Below are 23298 nucleotides of genomic sequence, written 5' to 3'. Positions count from 1 at the left end.
GGGTTTATTATTTATCTTCCGTGGTTTTAACGTGGTTCATTCGTAATACGTTTCTCACTTTTTCCATGTATATTCATGCATGACCAATTTTCATCCGTGGAATCAGCGCAAAATGTATGTAGTGACTGTTTGACATCAAGATGGGAATCAAGAAACAGTTCTGGTTGAGAACCGGTTCCCGCTATTTCCATTCTTTGGAATTGTTTGCTGTTTTTCAAAGGATTCCTTTATCAGTTCTGGCCAGCATGAATGACATCAGCATGCATGTTGCAGAAAACATGAACACTAAGCACTAGAAACATTCAAAAGTGTGTTTACACTTCACAAAAAAAAGATGACAACATGGCCTCTTCTTGCAATACTTGCAAAGTACCAAAACAGGGTAACACTTCAAATAAGCTGAAACATTTTCACTCGTGATAGTTTAAAATGAATGCTGTGTTTTTATCAGCTTCTGACAAGTGGATTTCTGCTGATCCTGCAGGTAACTATTCATCTACTTCCTTGTCATATTTGTCTTTTTGTGTTGCCTGGTCTTCCTTTCAAGGGTAACGCCATTCTGTAGTGGAGGAGCAAGAGGGGGACCCTGCTGTCATCTGAATGCTTTCTCTGTTAGCTTCCACCCCATCTGAGAGGGTTTTCTCCACAACCTGACACCAGAAGTCCTGAAAGATCCCTTATACCACAAATGCAGATGTGCTTATTTTTCTGCAAAAAAATTGTTAGTGTTGATGGTCCTAAGTTGTGCCTGCTAAGCTAACTGAATATTTATTCTCCTTTTTTTTTAATAATAGGAATTGATAAGTAATGAAATTGTTAAACAGAATCTAGATTTCATATTTCTGTAGCTTTACTTACAGAACAGACAATTTCTAAAATGAGTCTGCAGGTTGGTTTATTTTTGTTGAGATTTTCTGACAAAGGACCAATTTGGTCTCTAGAAACTTGAGTTATTTAGCAATACATGTTTGACCTAACATCGACTAAAGAGGATTATGTCGTTTATTGTTTGTAGTACAGCTTTATTAAGTTGTTCAAAAACATTTTAGAAATTTACCGTCTTTTTATAGAATCTAAAACCGAATGTATTTTCACGTTCTTTTGTTTATTATAGATTTTCAAATAAGAAATCTCTCACTGACAGCATTTTTATGGGAATAAAAACTTCAGGGGAGTGTCATTTCATAAAACTACAAATGCATATAGAAAAATAAAAAATAAAATGAATGACCAGTGGTTCCAAAAGACAGAACATCAAAATCCTAACTATTTGATGACTATTTTTAACAGTAAACATTCATTTTAAAACATGTCTGGAAAAGTTGCAATTGATATTTATCTTTTTATTATTTCTTGTTAGTAAACAAAGTAGTGGAATTGCTTTGCAACTTGATCTTGTGAAGCAAACGCCTGCATAAGTCTCCCTATATGCAAATGAGGCTGCAATTAAAAGCAACCGTTGGCGGACCTCAACAAGCTGTTGCACCACGCTGACTGACAGGAAACACGGCCCCATCAGCAGAGCTGTCAGCACAAACCACCTAAAAGATTTACAAACAAATCGCCTTCAGAAAATCCCATCAAACGTGCCAAAAAAGAGACCCTCAGTCAGCTCGTTCCTAAATTTTAAGCAGGGAAAGAACAAAAATTAAGCTTTTAGAAGGGAAAGAAGGGAAAAAAAGATTTTCAGGAGACAAAACACAAAGAAATATACTTTAAAAAAAAAGAAAATTTGCATAATTGAAAATTAAAGAATCAATATTTAAGAGTGAACTCTTATTAACTCATGAGAATTTGACTAAAAAGCTAAATCATATGAGTACTTTAAAAGATTAAAGCAGGTTTTCTTTGGGTGAAAGAGGAGCAGTAACAAAACTGTCAGAGTCCAAAGACAGGTCTTCTGTGAGAAATAAAAAATGGAGATGATGAGAAACATGACTGCATGAAAAAACAGAAACATATTTGCTTGCAAAGATAATTAACCTGTATTGCAGGTAACCATAAATATGAATTCTTCTGAACATCAAAAGTTACTTTGCTATTTAGCTTTACATGATTCAAACACACATTATTGCTTAGTTTCAGAAAATTGATTAGTAATGGGAATTCAAAGTTATAAAAAAAATATTTGTGTAAATAAAAAATTATTGATGCAAAATTTTCACCAGAAGAAGAAAAGAAGATTATGGTTTTATTATATTTTCCTTTCGGTTTACCTGCAAAAAACCTGCAAAATATGACACATTTTTTTTAATACACAGATCTTATTGATTTCTTTGATATATTTGACAGGTTTATTTCACTTTTCCCTCAAAAGAAAGTAAACTTGCAGGATTAACAGACCTAAACATTGGATGTCAATCTGAATCAAAACCGTCTCCACCTTTTTTTTGTGGTACATTTAGCTAAATCTCACTTTTTGTGTTTCTGTTTACTCACAACAAACCAACAATCAATCAGGAAGTGGTTTGCAACTTTGCAAACTTTAGCAGCACTCTTATCATTCCTTCAGAATTGACACTTTCTATGACCAAACCCTTTTATGAACTGATATATTCATGAGCCCTATTCAGGATGATAACTGTTAACAAAATTATATGAACAGGCTTAATGTGAGAAAGGCTGCAAGTGGCATCCATCATGTAAAATAAGATGAGATTCCTTCATTTTAAGATTAATTTTTGAGTACTTTATTACATTTTAATGGAGGTTTTTACAACATTTCAAATGAAGTTTTTAGATTTAATATTTTGCACTTCTCAAAACCTCCCTTCAAATTAAATATTATGTTTTCATACAATTTTGGACAACGATACTTCAAGTAATTTAGGATTTAAGTTTACATTTCGGTGCAGCACTAATGTGATCCACACAAATTTCCAAAAATGTAAAAAAAAAAAAAAAAAGGGGGAGCTAGAGGGAAGCAGTGATTTCTGTCTGCTCTCCTCTGATTCCTCTGATGGAAGCAGCCCTGTCCCTTCCTCCACCACACAGCTGCTCTGAGCAGAAAAAGGGCTCCACAGGGCTCTGGGTAGCTCTCTGTGCTTGGGTGAGAATTAGCCAGCTTTAGTGTTTGCCTTGCCTGCTAATCCTTTTAATCCAGGGATGCTTAGGAGGAAGGCTTTAGAGGAGACTCCATGTCTTCACATCTCTCCTGGCTTATGCAGCCACTCTGCAAACAAAGAAAGTTAGTTAAGAGTTATGAGGCACCTATAGGAAATTAGAGCCCATTAGAAAGCAATTCTAATATTCCATATATGTATATTTAGCAACTTTAAATCTGATATTCTGAGGATCTGCGCCTTACTCGTGTTGCTCCGTGTTGCACCTAAAACTTTTAATCATAACTTTTTGTTCATACTTGTTGGCATAGAAACAAGGCAGGGTTAACATCCATTTGAAGTTCTATTTCTGGTTACCTTGTGAAGACTGTTCATGCACGTGCACTGCACCATTAAAATTGACCAGACTTGTTCCAGAGTGGTAGTGTGTGTGTGTTAACCTGACATTTGAAATTCTGAGAAACAGCTGCTTCAATATGTCCTCTCTGACTTCTAAGCATATTTTTCATGACTGTTCTTGAATGATTTCCTGACATTCTCGACAGTAGTTCACTTAAAGCAACCCAGTGACATTTACAAACACGTTGGATTTCTTGTTTGCATCTTAAAGTGATGATGTTACAGAAAAGACAAGAATTAAATCCTTCAGGTGTCAGTCCTGGTCAACTTTTTCCAGAACTGCACCTGAAGCTTCATCTCACATTCATTAGCGATGGGTTTGGTTCCATTGAACTAAACATATGTTATAAAAAAAGTCATATCAGATTTACTTTAAAAAGCCTTTAACTTTTAGCAAAAATTGAATTGTAAATTTGGCAACGGTGACAAAAATGTTAATGTTATTGTGGAAAAAGATTTCTTATGCCTATAATTAATATAAATTTTGGAGATTTACTGAGCATATTTACTCTAATTTATGGTTTAAAATACTCACAATTTGGATTTTAGTACAAAAACTGACGTTCTGTAAATTTGCTTAACATAAATTCTACTTGTATCCCAGTTTTTCTTTACAGGATAACCATGTGTTTCTGTACATTTTACAGCAGTCAGAACTCAGGTTAAACTTCCTTCAAAACATAATCAATATTGTTTACTTGTTGGTAAATTATTGGTTTTTGTGATTGTTTTTTCTCTGTTGATTTAACATGTATTTTAATAAAATATGAATGAATATATATCATGAACATAAAGAAAAGATGCCAATGATAACATTTCTTACACATTTGACAAAGTATTCTTGGGCTTCACGCTAAACTTTACATTACTTCTCATGCATTCATGCATGTTTCTGTGCTCTCAATAGACATTGCAGTCTACTAGGTTACGCATAAGCTTGTAATAATATGATAAAGCACAAAATAAATATAGTTTATAGGTTTTGTCTAAAATTCATTCCATTTTGGGGCTTAGATTTAGCTTTGATGGAAAATTAAAAATCCTTAAATGTTACAATTTCTAATAAAAAAGGAATTAAATGTAATTGTTAATTAACAAGTTTGCAAGATTTCCTCATTGGAGCACATTATTCTAAATAAAGAGAAAGTGACATTGTCAAATGACAGGTGATGATTAGATTATACCTCTGATAATGGTCCATGAATAACAAAGCATCTGGACATGTTAACATTGTCATGAATGCAACAACACAGCGGAAAATGATGAGGGGCGGGCTGGTCCTGATTCTGCAGCCACATGGAGCTGAATGGCTAATGTGCTGATGCACAGGAGCCGTTAATGCCCCCCTAATTCCCTTTTGCTCCGAGCCAGACTCTCTGTCCTGAGCCTGTTAATCTGAGTCCTTTAAACCTTTAATCTGTCGTCTTTTTCCTGCACACCATCGACAGCCTATCACTGCCTGGTAAATAACAACTAATGAAAGCACATACCCGTCACACCTCTGTTTGCACCTCTGTTTCCTTCTTGTGTGACATATTGAACGCCTGCAGCCAGATTCTTCCCCCTGAGCGGCATTCCAGAGCACGCCGTCCTGGGGGACCGTGAGAGCGGGGTGAAAAGGGGTGGAGGGTAGTGATGCAGGGGGCCAAAAAGGTTTGGATGCGTGGATGAAACATTAATCTGCGGCTTCTTGTTGCACAGGCCTCTGCAGCAGAACCATGTGAACATGTATATACTCCGCAGATTTCAATGATAAGGAGATTTGTGATGTTTGCTAGTGTCTCTGCGCTCTAAAGCAGTCAACAGGTTTGAAGGGAACATGAGTCAAAAGTACAGAGCAAATACAGAAACAAATGCTAACATGTCTGCATGAATATTTACCTGCTTGAACAAATAATTTATACACTTCAGCTCCTTTCCTTCATCAAAGAGGTCACATGGAAACTGCCTGAACTCTTCTTTTTCATCTTAAGTTCAGCTTCATTGTTGTGTATCTTGATCGGAGTAATAGTTGTATATAAGGAGGAATAATTTTTGTCATATATTATCCTCTCCAACACACACTCTTCTTTGTTCTTGCTTCCTTACTATTTCATTTGCCGTCTCTGTTACATTAACCAGTAGTGCCAGTCGAGCTCTTTGCTTGTGGCTGGCTGTATAAAAATAAACACACTCCAGTTGTAATGAACAGATGTCGCAGAATTTAAACGCCCCCCCCCCCACCCCCCTCCCGTCTCCTCGCACACAAACACGCTTCGCCCTCCTCTCCCACCTCTTTCCTCTCATTTTTCGCTCGCGCGTAAAAGGCGCACACGCATGCGTGCACACAGAACATGCCCGCGCAATCCACGTGTATTGACAAATAGCTAAGGTTGTGAGGACACTTGTCCACATGAGCGTACAGTGTTGCACACATATACAAACACACCCACCCACCCACCCACCCACCCACCCACACACACACACACAGAAGCACTTGAACGTAATCCCCTGCGAGTTTGCAGAAGTTGCTGCATGGCAGACATTGTGTTGAACCTCTTTTCCCTATTCTGTTTTTTTCTCCCTCCCTCCGCCTCTGTCGCTCTGTCTGTCAGCTGGTCTGACAGCAGGCTAACACTGTGGTCATTTTTACAGACTATTTTCACGAGGTCTCCCCATCCACTTTGCCGAACGAGCCTGTCATCCCATAACTCCCGATGGCACCATCAGAACCCATTTTGGGAGAAGGGAAGGGCGCCATTGTGCAAATGTGTGAGTTTGTGTGTGTGTGTGTCCATCTCTATTGTCACTCCCGCTCTTTTTTTTCCCACAGAGAGCATGCCAGCTCTCTGTGTTTTCTGGCTGTCAGGAGCCAAGGAGAGACGATTGTTCTCTACCTACCCAGAGACCCTCCCCTGCCAAGCCCGGGATGAAATCCTGTCTATAGCGCGAACTCCTCACAGTCGGGCATCTCACAGCAAAACACACAGCATCACTGCGGCGGGTGGGAGGCTGATACCACGGTTAAAGTCACTCAGGCACAGCGAAGTGTTTTTAGCACCTTCTCCAAAATGGTCATGGTTGAAATATGTTTTAATGAATCGCTGTATTGACCAAAAAAAATCAACTTATAGACATAAATAAAGTATAAGGAAAAAAACGTTTTCGTTCAGATTATCTTTTAATGATAAATCCTTTTATTATTGGAAACTCGCATTCTTTTCTTCCCAATTTTTTTTCTTTTTACGCAAATTATAATAAACTGGAAAAACCTTCATTAATCAAGTAATAAAGTAAAATAGCGAAAACAATCGTAATTAATAAGCCAAGTTTTGTGGCAGAAGCCGGTGGAGCAATTTCTTAACGACTTCGATGGACGGCGGGTCATTTCAGTGAAGGCCGAGAAGGAGCGACATTAGGTGATGGAGGGAGGTGGACACGACGGGATGGATGAAGGAGAGGACAGAGATGAAAGGAGCTGGGGAGAAGCGCGGAGGTCGTCCGGGGGGTGATCAGTGAGGTGGATGCGATGCCATCTGACAGGTCCAGCTGGGAGCCCGCCCGCCCCCCCAGCGCTGCAAACTGGTCAATATGGAGGCCAATTACTGCTGCCCATGTGACCAGGGCATCATCCAACCCTATCATAACACACGCACACGCTCAAACGCGCGTACACAAGCCATCTGTGCAAACCAGCAACGAACCCCCCCCACTGATACAGTTGCTTCCCCATGCGCGATTCTACTTAACCTCCTCAGCAGGGGCCACGCGGCCACGCCCTCTTTCCGGACACGATGCATGCTTCAACTGGGTCTCCGTCAGGAAGAGGAACTGCTGGACCGGTTCCGTTCGAAAACACTCTTCCATCAGCTGCGCATCTGGCCACCCGCCAAAGCCCCAAAACCTATACCTGATCCCCACCTTTGTCTTCTCACCCCTCCAGGCCTTCTTCCAGCTGCCCCCTCCCCCCTCTCGACCTCCTTCCTCCTCCTTAAAACGTGTTTCTCCCCTGGCTGGACCTCCAGCAGGAGCAGTTTAGCTTTTGCCCCAAACGCTGCGCCCTGCACGCGCCCCATTGTGTGTTAACAAACAGATGTTGTGGAATTCGCTGTGAATGGACTGCAGCCACAGGCCTGCTCACTTGTCTGGCAGCGTCGGGGGCGCGTGCGTGCCTGCATGATTCTTCATCTGAAGCTCTCCGCACGTGCGCGCAGAATTGTGCGCTTTTCTAAACATTTAAATTACTAATGCACGCGATCTTCTGTGTTTTAAATTGTTTTTCGGCTTTTAGGATTGATCATCTCCTGCGCCAACATTTTTTTTAATCATTCGACCACTTTTTGCGCACATTTAAAAAAATCAGAAATCAGCATTTTCGCTTTTTATTTTTTATATTATTATTATTTCCTCTACGTTAATTGGAATTCACACCATAGTACTTGTGACATTTTGATAATCGCACTATTGACTGTTATGTCGGACAAACACTCTTGATTTTTTCCCCCTATCAAGTTGAGTGAGAAAATGAGTGGGCATGAACATGATAATTTAAACAGTGAGATTAATTCACTTACTTCCAGTCCTTGAAAGTTTTATTCATTTTTCATCCAAGTCAGACATGCTGGAAACTTTTTGCAGATTAAAAAAATAAAATGGAAGACTAAAAAGGGCACGCAATTTAAATAACTCTACTGAAATGTGTTGGTGCAAGAAGTATGAATTTACTTTTTTCCCCCTGTTAATAAATAATCGTATTTTACGCTCTTTTTGAGTCATTCTGATCCTTTTTCCCCCCGCTATAAATTAACATGTTTTTGTAATTATGAAGAAATCAAACATCATTTTTTCTTAAACTCTTGGAGTTACATCTTGAGAATGTAGCCTCTTTTTATGGCATCAGACCTGCTTGTCATTGGTACGCGGTAGGATTTATCACAAATAAAAAAGGCGCAGTCTTCTTCAAATGCGCTCTGGCATCACTTTACAGAAAACCGGTATTTTTCCTTGAAAAAAAGCTTTATGCTTGTGTTGCAAAGGGCTACTCAGGATGAGCCCTCTCGTTTTTTTTTTTTTTTTTTTTTTTTTTAAAACGTCCTGGATAATGAACAGATGCTGCAAAAATTAGGAAAGAAACATCGACTCCTCCCAGCAGTGCCACTTTGGCCCGATGAACTGCGGTGCGCTGGCACGCGCACTGGGCTGTCCTCCCTGAAGCTCTCCGGTTCTGCTGCTGGGGAACATTAAGGGACTTGGCACGACTTTCCTCCGCCAGTCTGTCAGCCTCTCACACCCTCACTCTTATTGGACTGCGGTAGAGACAGTGGGGGAAGGGGTGGTGGTGGGGTTCTGGTCCTGGATCGGAAAGAGTGTTCCGGGGATATTATGAGAAAGTGCCTCTCCTGTCATATTTCCAAATGCTCTTTTGGAATACCACCTTTAAGTTTTTATTTTGTGTTGTGGACACATTTTAATTATTAAAAGGGCCTGAACTCAGCATGCAAGAGAGGGAACGGCCACCAGGCCTCGGGGCTTCTTGTTTGACATATATGAACCGGCGCCACACGTGCTCACCGATTTGAAGCCCGGCAGGAAGCATCAGATGTCTGTCAAACGGAACATGATGTAGGCCTGAGTTCTATAAACGCTGCATTGATTTTGAGTTTGAGCCACAGGTTTATTGTGGCATTCAGTTCTGTCAACAAATCAAAAAGGATCTTTACATATTCCAGTTTATCTGTTCCAAAAATCTCTTTAAAATACTTTAAAAAGGTTTAAAAAGGCTAAAAGTACGATTTTATACCAGTTTGTTGAATTATTTTCCATACATTCTTATTTTTTACCACTGGATTATTTCAGCCTCTATTGTTAAAAGATGCAATCTCTCCCATAAGTCATATTAACGTTTTTGTGAATGATTCGATGATAAAACACATGACAAAGTTAACAAACATTTTATTCTCTTATGCTTATATGATTGGCAGAAATATTTTCTGCTTCGAATATCTCAGATATTCAAAATAACGATTTGATTACAGTCAAGACACAGCTTTTGATATAGGCTCAAACTATAGCGCACGTGCGTTTCCTTGTAGACAGCGCACGGTTCATTCTGAGGGAGCATATGGGTCCCGGGGCAGCTGTCCAAAATCCTGGCGGGTGATAACGGCTGGCCCTTGCACCGCGCGTGTGCAGAGTGGACGCTATCATTTTAAAATCCATAAATACGGTTCGGATTTTACTTAGGTAACATTTTTGTGTATGTAGAATAAATCTTTGATTAAACGTGGGTTGTACATAAATATGAGATTTGGAGTAACGAGTGGATCAATGGAGTCTCGTGGAGTTGAAACATGTTTAAAATCAAATCATGTTTACTGCTGCAAAATTGGCCATTTTACAATTGAAATATAATTTTAGTAAACGATGATCCCAAATATCCAAGTGTCAACTTAATGCCAAACATGTCCGTTTTTTGCACACTTGTTATTTATTTATTTATTTATTTGTTTATGTATTTGCATGATGTTCCTTGGTTTGACTAAAATAAAGGCCTCGTGCAAACCAAAATGACTCCCCAAACTTTTTCTTCTTTGAAAATAATGTTAAAATGCATCACAAGTCATGCTGAATTTGGTGTAAAGTCGTTAACGGTAACGGCTAGACTTTAATCACAAAAAGCTGCGGGTGTTGGAGCTCTCCGTGGTGCTGAATCCGATTTCTGCGCATCATCATGAAAACCATTCCTCCAGAGCCCCTGTTATTACAGCAAAGTCCCTCAGTCCTGCGTTTTGGCGTTATTTGCCTTTAACTCTTGTGATATTTGTTAAACTTGTTGTCCAATCTCTAATCAGCTTGTAAACTCTCCCTAATACCAAATGTTCGCACATCTGCTGAAGTCCTGCGAGGTCAATTCAAATGAGCATTCACTCTTAAAGACTTCTTGGAAAACACGAATTGTTGCCAAGTATAAGAAGACGCTTTGGCAAAAAAAAAAAGGAAGAAAAAAATCATTAGGGGGAGAATGCAACCTGCTGTCTGCTCGTCCTATTTTAGTCGACCTCGAGGCTCCTCAAGGGGCTCCTGTGGTGAAAGGCCTGCTCAGACCGGAACGACCTTTAGTAAAAAACAAAAAACAAAATAGGAAGAAAAGCAGCAATCTGCGTCTTCTGCACTTATAAAGACCAATTAATACGTTGTCATTTATTATTTTATTTTACCACACAGTTAGTTGAATACAAAGTTAAAAGACTTGAGGTAAAAGTAAGACTTAAATAAATAAATAACAAAAACAAAGAAACTCAGTCATTCAAGCTTCCTTCATTTTCATAAACTATTAACAGTAATTACAAAAGTAATGCAACAATAACACGTGCAATAATAATTTAACTGATTTTGCAAAACAAAATGAGGATATTAATTAAACAAATATTAATAAATAAATTAAAAAAAGCAGTGCAATGACAAAATAACAGAATATACACAAATAAAGATAAAGTCTGATTCAAGTGTTTGTATTTTTGAAGCAGTATTTGTAGCATTTTTTTTTCTTTTTTGCCTCGGATATTTTTTTTCTTGTATGTGTGTGATTGTGTGTCGGTGCGTTTGAGGAACATCCAGGCTCCTGTTTGGGCCTCGCTGCCTATAGCTGTGCGCTCGTTGGGTTTTGCATAGATGCGAAACGACCGATTACAAATGATTGGAATACAACCAACAAACATCAGAGCTTTTTTTCTTCTTCTTCTTTTCTCCACCTCTATTTTTTTGTGAAAATCTCTGCTTCCTGTCAGTCAAGAATCGCAGCCACAGACAAGAGAAACTGTTTTTGTGTTGATGCACCTCTGATTGAATTTGGACTGATCCACAATTCTCAGGGTGTAGCTGTACCCACGTGATGGTGTGGTTACAAGTGACATCCAGCCACCTTCATGAAGACAAGCACCACTACAAACACAAATCACACATGGAGAGTATAAACATTTGCAGCTCCCACACTTAATCTTTATCCTTTCAAAGATGGACGTATCTTATTGCGCAAAGACTTTGGGCAATAATCTCCTATAATCCAGTCCATCAGAACAGATTTAAGACTGGACCAACAAAAAGAAAACCGCCATTAAGGACGGGTGAGAGGTTTTTGCAGTATGATTCAATACTGGCAGGAACTTGGCCTGAAGTGAGTCTGGGCTAGTTTGATAGCATGACGCACGAGCTCGTCTAGTTGTGAAAAAACGCGTTAAGTTCGTCATAGACTGGGGGTCGTTCATGGTGCAAATGCATGTCGTGGTAAGGCAGGACGTTTTCAGAGTGAATGCCGCTCCGGGTCCCTGAAGAGCCGAACAGGTTGTGGGTCCCACTGGGTCTGGAGCCAGGCAGACCAGAGTAATGCATAGAATAGTGATAAGCTTTCTCGTTTTCGGGGGACGTGGAGCCTTGGTGTTTCAGGGAAAAGTTGCCATTGATGCACAGAGGGGGGCTGACGGCCCCCTCATAGTCGGGACTGTTGTACTCCGGGGATCCGCTCCCACCATACAGAGAGTCGTATGTGGAGCAATAACCATGCGTCCTCAGCGGGTGGGAGTTCGAGCCTGGCTGGCAGTGGGGGCTGGACAGACGCGCGCACTGGTACGGGTAGGAATGCATTGAAAATGAGGCGGACCCATATCGCCCCCCCTCCTGGCACTGTTGTTCAGTAAGGAAGTTGCGGGAGTTCAGCTGCAGACAACCTGCCACCAGGTTGGTCGTGGGCTGGGAGAGTCCCTTACACAGCGTCTGAACATAAGACACGAGGTCAGGCCTTTTCCCTGAGCGCAGTATCTCCGACAGTGCCCAGATGTAGTTTTTGGCCAAACGCAAGGTCTCGATCTTGGACAGTTTTTGCGTTTTGGAGTAGCACGGCACTACTTTACGGAGATTGTCCAGCGCAGAGTTCAGGTCGTGCATGCGGGTCCTCTCTCGAGCGTTAGCTTTTATCCGCCGCAGCTTGGAGCGCTCGATACGGGCCTGGGTCATTTTGCGCTTCTTGGGGCCCCTTTTCTTGGGCCTGTCCCCTTCTGTATCCTCTGCGTCGTCTTCTTCCTCCACCTCGTCATCATCGTCGTCTTCTCCTGCGTGCTCAGATTGCGTCCGACTGTCTCCTCTCATGTCAGAGGAATCCATGTCGTCCTGTGCGTCCTGGTCCTCATCCTTGATCGTGTGGACCTCTTCATCGCTGTCCTCCGCCCAGGATGAGTATTTTTGGACGTCGGGAAGAAGCGAGGGGTCACTGAAAAGCCTCGTCAACATGGTGGCTCTGCAGATAAAATAGAAGAAATAAAAAGCAAGCCAAATTTCGACACACCTTGGACGATTGAAATAAAGTCCAGTCAAATCGGCCCGAAAAGATCACAAAAAGTGTTAAAAACAGAAAAATGTACATATTTCAACATATTTCAGATTAATAAATGTCTGTAAAATATATGAAACTCGAGTATTAGTTGTAGTTTAGACGACAAAGAGGAAAACGTGAAATTAAAAGTGAGAAAAAGCCACCCATGAAAACTTTACGCGGAGACGGATGCGCGTTAAATTCCCCGCTGTCATCCGTGTGCCCTGTCGCAGCGGGTCCCAGCGGCAGGGGCCACATTACAGGTCCCACGGGGCCCCCCACTTTCACTTCTCCCGACGCCCATATACACTTCTGGCTGCATTCCAGCACAATTCATCCTCGGCGCGCACACCTCTCCAGAGCGAAACAGGGGTTTTATTTAATTGGTAGAACCGATTAAAACAGATTTGCAATTCTCAGATAATTATAGAATAATTATTTAAATGTTGGAAATTGATTGCCTAGCATTGAGAAATGTAAAAGCATCAACATTCGCGAATAAAATACTCTGATCATCTTACCATCCGATCAACATGGAGGCCCATTAGTGAATAAAGGAATCCCGAAAGACGCAGTGAAGTTAAGCAGATTCAGTCCGCCACCTTTCCCACCACAGCTATTATGATGAAGGTGCACAGCAGCAGAAAGACTGGCAGCCCGTGGTAAGACAGGCTGTGACGGTTGGCTAATTATCTCAGGGGGTGTGCCGGGGGCAAAATCTAGTTTTTAAATTTCAGGCTCGGGAGGTTTGCTCAATTAGACGAGGGGGAAAAAATACTCAACAACGTTTAATTAACAGAGCGTGCAGTTTACACGAAATAGATTTCACACATAATCCAGTATGCAAGACTGCATGATTTCAAAGCGCCCTTTAGCTGGAGGATAGAGCCTTACAAATGGAAGGCGTTTGTATCGTTTTAGCCCTCGTGAAATAATAAAATGTGAAGGGACGTCTCTTGGAAAAACACGGATTCCGTCAAGCAACCTGGGATAAACCGGACAAAGGTAATGTAATAATAACATCATGCAGCAGATTGACTGTCACAGTCGGTGCCGCCGTCACACCCTCCCAATTGCTCCGAGGCTGAACGAGCAGATTGTCGCCAAAAGCATCAATAAATCTCCCATTAGGTTTCAGGACGTCCTTGCATGATCGCCGCAGTGGAGATGACACCGCGTTTTGTTTTTTATTGTGACACGCGCCGCCTTTTGTGTCTCTGCAAGTCCAGAAATCTCTAAATCAGATCAGTGTCCGGCGTATGATGTCCGACATCCATTTGCAACCTGCGCGTACAGGCAGCTCCAATCCACAGACAGGACTGCTGTCTGTAGATGATCCGGGACTCTTTTCTACTTGAGGTCCCCCCCCCCCCCCCCCATCAGATCCTAAAATCGATGAAGATGTTAACAAGTTGAAGGACAAAGCTGAGCGAGGAGGAGTCACGTGAAGCAACGCGTCCAGGCAAATCTGCTAAACTGACAAACATGAGAATTGCACATTCTCATGTTTGTTGGACTGGGGTTCAAAGTGTGCAAGCACCATATTCTGTGGAGCGTGCGCGGGCTGGAAAAAGGAAACAGCTAGAAAACGTTTGGTTGGCGGATGAATGTGGATCCATGCCAAACGACGCGCCTTTTACTCCACAGATTTCATGTGTTTGCTTTAGAAAATCGTCATTATAGCCGCATCAGATCAATGTCATCAAGATACACATTCATCCATCAATTAGAATACATTTTCTGCCGTTTCAGATGCGCAAGACAGTATTCCAGATCTTTTTTTTAAAGCTGTTCTAACTTACCCCGAATCGCGCTCCTCACTGCAGAGGAAAAAAAAGAAAAGAAAACAAAAAAGCCACGCGCTTTGGTTTCAGACCATCTTCAGTGCAGTGGGAGCGAGCGAAGCGCCGCTCTGCTTTTGGGGTGCAGGTGCAGAAAAGTGCGTGGCTGTTTCCACCGGCACTGATGAGTTACGCGTCCCTGCTCTCCCGGTACGCGCACTCCAATAACCGCAGCTTTGGCGTCTTCGCGTGTCCCTGTGTGAGGGAGTTCAGTGAGCAAGTATGCATGGATGTGTGGGTGTGTGTGCGCGCGCGTGTGTGTGTGAACGCGTATGGCAACCGGGAGCTACCGGGGACGGGGTTACATACCAGCTAAGGCGGTGATGCCAGCGCCCATATGGCTGGCACGTCACCGGCAAGAGCCATCACATGAGGGCCCGGTGATTGACATGCGCCCGCATTCGGAGAGATTTGCCCTCCCGGGGGAAGAGAGAGACACACAGAGAGAAAGAGAGAAGGAGAGAGAGGAGGAGGAGGTGGAGGATGAGGAGGAGGAGGAGGAGGAGGAGCGGGCCCACCATCTGCCACGCGCGCTGGAGCTCACACAGCCAGCAAAGGGAGAAAAACAGGAAAGACAGAGGGAATAAAATGGAAAAATCTCTGTTGACCTGCGAGACTGTTTCAAGATGCGCGGGCCACTTCATAAATCTCCTCATTTACCTGCCAAACACGGGGGTTAAAGACCGAGATAACACGTGCAGATTTAAATATGGACGTATGGGGTCAAAAAGCTCCCGGTTAAAGTGGTGATCAGACTCTCACAAGGCATCTTAAATATGTTTTTCACATTACTGTAAATAAACATCATGGCAAACAATATAGGGAAGAATTTTAACGCGCACTTGAGCATGCTAATGTTTGCAGTCTTGACGGTCCAATAATGCCGCAGAATTACTGCAATTAACTCTTTCCCGTACAGAATGAACGGCGGGCAAACGCGGTTTACCCTTCAGCTCCTCTCAGCTTCATCTGAGGCAGAGCAGGGGGGATGGGAATGCATTATAAGTGCATTAAGTCCGTGGAACAGACGGCATATTGTTTATTTATTTACCTAATTGGATCAAATTATGCTTCCATGTATTCAGAGCAAGGGGAACCAAAACCAATTGTGATTTGTTCCGACTCTTGTGGGCCGGATATTGAGCGCAGATGACCCACTTGCCAGATCTTCAAATGAATCCGATTATTTGATATTACATCCACAAAGGTGTGTATGTAGCTGTGTCCGAGAGCTGCTGATTGTGTTCTCCACATCTGAGGCTATGTGGAGGGAGGAGCATCCAAAAAAGCAGAAAGATTGTGAGACCCAGGTGTGCAGGCCCACTAGGGATGTATGAAAAATGAGGAGGAAGAGGGGGTGTAGCAATGGATGACAGGGAATTGATGTGGCTTGGAGCTGGCAGAGGTGCCCAGGATTTAGGAGGGGTGGCATGTTGGCAAGAGCTCAGTGAAAATGCAAGAATTTGCTGCCACTATAGCATCTATGGTCCTGACTCAGAGCATTGTGTCAATCCCAGCTATAAGATCACTCTATTTAGAAGGAATTAGTGAGTTAATGTGAGCGAAATCAGCCTGATGACCACCAAATCCAAATTGGCACAATGAGACCATCTGGGCTGACAGAACAGAGACCTGGAGGAAGAGAAATAGCTGATAAAGGCTCATCATGTCCTTGGGCCAGGATCACCTCTGCCTCTCCTCTGCAGACATGGCGCAGGAGATGTTGGTGGAGGGTCAACCCCGGGGTCAGCAGTAGTGTGGCAGCTGTGACAAGGGAGCCATGGTGCTGCACATTCACTAATGTGCCCCATCCCTTATGGGATTAGGGGATGATAACCTGGCATTTCCCCAAACCACGGTGGTACGATTGTGTCAGTGTGTGTGTGTGTGTGTGTGTGTGTGAAGGGTGGCATCCTGCCTCAGCGCCAGCCAAACTGGTCTCACCTCAGCTGAGGTGGAAGGGGAGATGTGGTCAAGGGGAGTTGGGATAGGCTTTTTCCCCCCCTTCTCAACAAGTATCAAACAACCTTCAGCTCACCTCGCCAAAATAAATGTTAAATGTCAACAGCACAGCTTTAGCCAGCGCTGGGCTCAAGGCGATCCCAATCAGGGAGGCTTTGATTTGATATTAAAACGCCAGAGGAGAGCTTGTCTGGAATTATGGTGTTTTAGGAGGACTTTGCATCCGGTTTGTATAAGGATTAGTCCAAGGAAGGACCACCTGGCGCCTTCCTTCTTTGCATGCAGGAAGCATAAAATAAAATGAAAAAGCATCAAAAATGAGATGTTTGCCTTTAAAAGCACCGGGTTCTTCATCCCCGTTTTTCCTCCGCATTCGAACACACAACAGACTTTCAAAGTCATCAAGCTGCGTCTCTGCTGCCATCGCTCCTCCACTCCTGCCTCCTCTTTACTCACTGTCAGAAATGTGAGAGGATGACCTGCACTTCACTTGTCTTCCTAAAAAAAGTGCAGACTTCTGTTGGCTAAAATATTACACACACACACACATATACACACGTACCCCCCAGCCCCTCCCCTGTTTAGACTCCCAGACCCCATCTGCACTCTCGTCTTTCCAGCCTCCTAATTGCGTATGCACAAATGCAAATGCCTATTAATTAATTACTTGACTAATTAGTGCAGTGGTATTTTAAGGCGATAAATCAAGTGGAGATGGGGGCGAGTGCGGCGGGGCAGGAGGAGGAGGCTGTGCAGAACAACCACGGTGACCCCCACACCACAGGGAGCACACCTACTGAACACGTCCTGCGTGCCTGCTGTGAGGAGGACCCGCACCACCAGAGCATCTGAAGTGAGGCTTAAAATCACGAGGAGGTGACTGGATGCGAGGTGGATTTGCTGAGGAAGAGGAGGCGGGAGTTAGGAGAAGAAATCAAGGCTCAGAGGTGACCTCTAGTCCTCCAACTGTGCTGCTTCCTGGCAAAAGGCCAGGTTGGAGTGGGACTGTTCTGTAAGACCACCTCTGCTGGTGCATATTATACGGTAAACCTCATACAGTGGTCCAACGAAGAGTTGGCATAGTTTACCCGATGATACTGATGTGATAATTGTGGCATCTGCGGTGGGGAGCTGAAAAATCCTGGCAGCCTCAGTAAACGGTGTATCTGTCTGTGTGCATGGGTGTTTGTATGTGTGCTGTCGGTGTGCCAGGCCCCCACCATAGGTACCCACGGAGAACTCCGGACTGAAATATTTATTCTGGTTCGCTTGCCCAGACAGTGTGGTCCTAATTGCAGCATCAGAAAGCTCCACCTCTCCCTCTTGTCTGGCTTGGCTGCAGCAGATATAAACCTCATCTGGGAGCAGGATGCCTCTGTAAGTATTGGCGTGCGCATTTGCACTTCCATCTTGCTTTCTGGGTTAGTGTGCTGTTCTCACTTCCTCGCTCATTCAGAAAAATACACCTATTTGAGAGGAATCTCTCAGATTCATCCACTCAACACTTTCCTCGCTCCTGTCCGCCTCTGGGCCTCAATCTCCATGTCTGTGCGACTGTTGATCTCTCTGTCAACATGTCTGTCTGTCAGTCTGTCAGTCCACGAGTGAGCATGAGACTCTGGACTTTTTCATCAGTTCCTGTGCCAACCCTACCCCTTGCCTGGCCAAGCTGAACCATCTTGTGGGATTTTTGGCTTTTAATTATAGTAAGAGAGGATTAATTATGGCAGTGGAAACAAGGGGACATGCATTATTGATGCTATGAGTGAAGGGCTGGAGGGGGTAGAGGGTGCTAATTTAATCACTGCCCTACTACCATGTCCTCTTCTGTCTCTGTCTAAACTGAACGGTCCACCTGCTACACCTTCAGCACCTTCTTGATGATGTCCCCATTCATTTCATTTTTGCCCACTTGTGACAAAAACGTTTATGAATCTTTTTCAGATTTGCCCTTTTGATTTAGAGCTTTAAAAACACATTTCTGCCATGGCCAAAGGTTTTCTGGCTGCTGGATCCTTCAGACGGATTTATTCAGGTCAGTGCCATCTGGTAAGGAGAAGTGTCAAAAGTGGCATCATCTTCAGGAAGTCCCCCAGTCTCAATTTCAGTTTGAGGAGAATCCAAAGAGCCAAATGTGACTAAAGACTGCCATCTACTGGAATGTGTTTATTACTGCCTGAATTATCACACTTCTGCACTTTTTCCCTTTATTTAAACTCAAATAAGACATTAAAACACATTTACATCTGACAACTTCAACATGTTTTGATAAAAGGCTTAATCAAACAAAGATATTAAATATATTGTTTTCTAAAGTCTTTATTAGATCGATATTATTTTACAGACAATTTTAAATGCTCAAGTAATACACCCTTTAAGTTTGAAATACACCTTTCTCAAGTTGTTATGTTTTACTCAAATCTGTGGAACTTTAACTTTTGACGGTGAATCAAATTTGGAAAATAATCTAAATGTGGTATTTCTGTGAATTTGATAGCTGCTTTTTGGTTCACATTTTTTTTTATTAAAAAACTTTTAATCATGGTTATATTTGTATTGTTGTTTTCTCATTAGCAATATTTTGTTTAGCTCATTTAAAAAAATATTTTTGCTGCTCTGTGATCGTCTAGCCCGGAAACAGAGTTGAAATTTTGTTTCCTTGAAAGATATGTTTTCCTCCCTTGGCATGATGTCAGAAATCCCTAAACTTTACTTTTTAGCTGGTTTTGTGTCTGTTTGTGTGTCTGATTTCTCTCAAAATTGTCTTTTGTAGAATTGTTTTTAAGATAGACATGGTCTTAAGCCCCTTCTCACTGATGCCTAACTATGTCTGGGTCTCCCTGTGCCTTGGAAATACAGGATTGTGTCAGGAAGGGCATCTGGCTTAAAACTCGCTGTGAAGACCCCAGCAGGGATAAGCCAAAAGGTGCAAACACATAATCTCTAATATACTAAACTGTTGTGTATTTTTCACAGTGCACCAATTCACACCAAGAGAAAAAGATATTCAATCTAAAATCCTGGCTCAGAATCCTGATCAGAAAATATACTTGAAGAAGCAACTTCCAGAGATGGAGACATTAGATTGGAACCTGGAAAACACATATAGTAAATCTCACATGAAGAGACTTGAGACTTGACCCTCTTTTACTGCAAAAAACGAATCTTAAAAAATGAAAAGGATTCTTTTTTTGAGAAAAAAAATGTCTAATTTTCTATCTTGCAAGAAAAATAATTATATCATTCTTTGTTTAAGTAAAATATACATCTTAGTGACTAGAAGTTCTTAAGAGTAAGAATTCTTGGTAAGAAGATTTTTCTTGCCCCATTTGCATGATGTTTTTGCGTATACAAAAAACACTTTTCTAATTTTAAGAACTCATTCATTCATTCATTCATTCATTCATTCATTCATTCATTCATTCATTCATTCATTCATTCATTCATTCATTCATCTTTCTAAGCTTATTTGTCCCTTTTGGGGACATGGGGCTGCCGGAGTCTATCCCGTTCACACGTGGGCGAGGGCAGAGGACATCCTGGACAGTTTGCTGGTCTGTTGCAGGGCCACAAATCACACACACATGCACACTCACATTCACACCTAGGGACAATTTAGAGTAACCAATTAACTTATGAGGCATGTTTTTGCACGGTGGGAGGAGGCCGGGGTCCCTGGGGGAGCCCATGCATGCACCCCAGCTGGGGCTTGAGCTGTGGGCCTTCTTGCTGTGGAGCAAAAATGCTAACAACTGCTCCACCGTCCAGCCCCTTACTTTTAAGAATGTTGGACTTATTTCGGGGGGTCTATTTTTGTAGTGCTGACTTGAAACTGAAGGTTTGGGACTCGTGAACAATGATCTTTTATTTAGCTTCAGGAGATTGTTGTTAAGCTTTTCCATTGACGATGCAGAACTGCTTTTTTTTTGTGTCTGCACAAGTTGTTTAAACTGGCAATTTGTGACTATCAAATATTTATTTTAACATTCTTTTTAAGACTTAAGTTGATGGTGCTACGATGCAAGTTAATATTATCAGGAACAAATCTGGAGAACAAATGTTCCTAAATGTAAAATAAATTGTATTTACCCATTCTGACCAGTAGATGGAGGATGTGCATCCCAAACAAACTCCATGATCCATCCCTGTTGCTTCAGAATTGTTTAGAGCAAAACGTGAATGAAGACACAACCTGTTTATTGTGTGAAGTTATGCTGTTGTAATTAGATGGCGCGGGATGAGTGAAGGCGTTGACAGACAGGCCATCTCTTGCTGTCTATCTGCAGAATTACCACCTGTTACTAGCTTTCTTGTTATCCTGATTAATGGAATATTTAGCTTTTTACATAAATCTTTGTGATGGAAATCCTCTGCAAATTCATCTGCCTATTACAACAGCCAGAAAAAATTAAGTTTGACTTCTTTCTTTTGCTCTCGGTTCATTCATCGGGCCTATTACAGCTCCAGGTTTCATCTGCGTGGAGTTTGAGGAGCTACTTTTGTGACAGGGAAGTTTTTGACAGTCCTCCCTCTACTGCCTGTCAAACGGTAGAAGACATTCTGCTCAGGATAAGATAAATCGACACCCTTTTTTTTCCAACCTGTGTTTGGAGCTTCACTGGAGCGTCTCCAGTAACTAACTACAGAGCTCATGTCACACATTCAGTACAGATTGTCCTTACTGGCTGCAGGAGTTATTATGCAGCTTGCTTTGCTGCCTGTAAACAGGACCTATCTTCATCAGCTTTTTCCTTTTGTTCTGCCAGAACAGCGATCCGATGTGGTGCCTGAAATAAAACGCATAAACACAGTGGAGTACAGTAAAAATAAAAGCAAACACTCGTGGGTCTGCATATAGATTGCCACAACCTCCTCATGACAGCATGTGACATATCTAACTTGGAGATAGACAAACAAACACACAGAGTGTTCACACCAAAACACACAACATGGCTTCAAAATAACAGATCACACAGGAACAAATCAACCCAAAAGCCCCAAATCCGGATCATTCTTCGCGTACAAAAGAATTTCCATCTGATTTCTAATTAGAGCAATTCCTATTCATCAGCATGTCAGCTTTATGGGAAATTTGTTGGCTAATATGACAGATGGTCCAGGGATTTTACAATGCCTGGCTGCCCTGAAACATTTGTGCTTAATAAATCTGAAAGCTTACCTGACAATTTGTCTCTTCTGGAAAGCATGCAGTCAAAGTGGGAGGATGTTCTCGTCTGTAAGACACTGTTACTGTTTACGGTTCTGGGATGGAGTTGTCAGTGTTTCAGAGAGCAGATGACAGTGAGCCGAGACGCTCACAGCATGAAATATCCTGATGTGAAATGTGATCAAAATCAGATGTAGTGGTGGCTCTGATGTGACTGTCGGTGTGTAGCGGACCCATGCCATAGAAAACTGTGCTTTTGGGGTTTTTACATGTTCTTATGGCATTTTTCTGATGACCAAGGACACATATTAAGAAAATAAGTATGAAATTCAATTTTTGAGTATTTCTTCAAACAGATCTTGGTGCATCAGGAAAAAAGCCTATCTGCTCTATTCTGATGCACCAACTTGTAGATGACTGGATCTGCGTACGTCTTTGTTTTCTTTGTCTCTGCTCATCATTTTTGCTGCACTAGTAATCTTAGACAGGGGTTGTGAAGGGTCGTAACGAGAGAAGGTAAACAAATAACTCTCAATTATGTGTGACATGAAGGTGGAATGGTCACGACCAAAACGTATTTTAATTGAACTCCTGCAGCTCTGCAGAAATTATGTCCTAGAAAACAACATGCCGGTAGCTTTTTTTTAATATGGGCTAAAAACAGATAATCATAATTAAAAGATCCCTGGGAACGCTTTAAAAATAGATCAAAAGGTAGTCGGGGTGGGTCTTTAAGGTGTCTGCTGCCTGTCAAGCTTTAATGATGAAGAGAACACTTTTTGACCTTCAAAATCACTTAATCCTGTTCATTTTCTTTTATTTCCTCTCAAGTTTCTTTTTTTTTTAGATGCAGATCTTCAATAAACTCAAAGGCCAAACCGGACAAATAATCATTAACTCTCTTTCAAAGAACTAATTCAAAATAACGTCACAACACGTCAAGAGCACCTTCACCTGCTTCTACAAATGGACTTCAGTAGATCTTTGACAACAAGAGTCTCGTGATGAACATGAAAAACAAAAGAGGCAAACATGGAAAAAAAAGTAAGAATAAAAGGCTGACCTTTCAGATACATTTTATTTAGACTAAATGAGAACATTTGTTCAACAAGAAGAAAAAAAAGAAAATTCTTCCTTTGAAAATAGTCCACAAAAAAACAGTAAAACGATTAAAAATTGAGCAGGATAGATGTATTGAGTAATTTTCATGTCAAATCAGGTGTTGAATGAGTCCTTCCTCCTATGGAAGCATTCTTTCATTTTCAGGTTGGCTGCCTGGAAAAAAAACAAACAACTTCAAATTAGGGAGAGTCGGAAAGTAAAACAGTTTTCAGATAAAATGTCAAGTAAATGCGATTGAACGTGTGTTTGACTGGAAAAATAATGAGTAAGCAAAGCTGGAAAACTTTGACTTCTAAGACGAGAGCACCTTCCAGGCCAAAGACACAGGGTACCTTCAAGACTTAGAGGTCTGCTTGGTTCATGGGAAGGGCCTGTACCCCCCTGCTGATAGGTCCTTTTTGG

At 41.9% G+C, this 23298-nt stretch overlaps 1 protein-coding gene across 3 annotated transcripts; it reads right to left on the bottom strand.

Moving 5' to 3' along the window:
• Positions 1-9378: 9378 nt before the first annotated feature.
• neurod2 (neuronal differentiation 2) lies at positions 9379-14977 on the bottom strand. 3 transcript variants are annotated; one of them, XM_004071280.4, is made up of 2 exons: positions 14955-14977; positions 9379-12729 (listed from the first exon to the last, which is right to left on the bottom strand). In XM_004071280.4, the coding sequence occupies exon 2, from the start codon at positions 12720-12722 to the stop codon at positions 11655-11657; it is 1068 nt and encodes a 355-aa protein (XP_004071328.1). In that variant the 5' UTR covers positions 12723-12729; positions 14955-14977; the 3' UTR covers positions 9379-11654. The 3 variants fall into 3 exon arrangements, with proteins under 3 accessions (XP_004071328.1, XP_004071327.1, XP_011476236.1); XM_004071279.4 differs by lacking the exon at positions 14955-14977 and adding an exon at positions 14607-14937; XM_011477934.3 differs by lacking the exon at positions 14955-14977 and adding an exon at positions 13326-14167.
• Positions 14978-23298: the final 8321 nt, after the last annotated feature.

This window comes from Oryzias latipes, chromosome 8 (genome assembly GCF_002234675.1).
Source record: "Oryzias latipes chromosome 8, ASM223467v1".
In the NCBI taxonomy this organism is placed as follows: Eukaryota; Metazoa; Chordata; class Actinopteri; order Beloniformes; family Adrianichthyidae; genus Oryzias; species Oryzias latipes.
The sequence above is the reverse complement of the archived record's forward strand: the minus strand, read 5'-3'. Positions and strand labels throughout refer to the sequence as shown.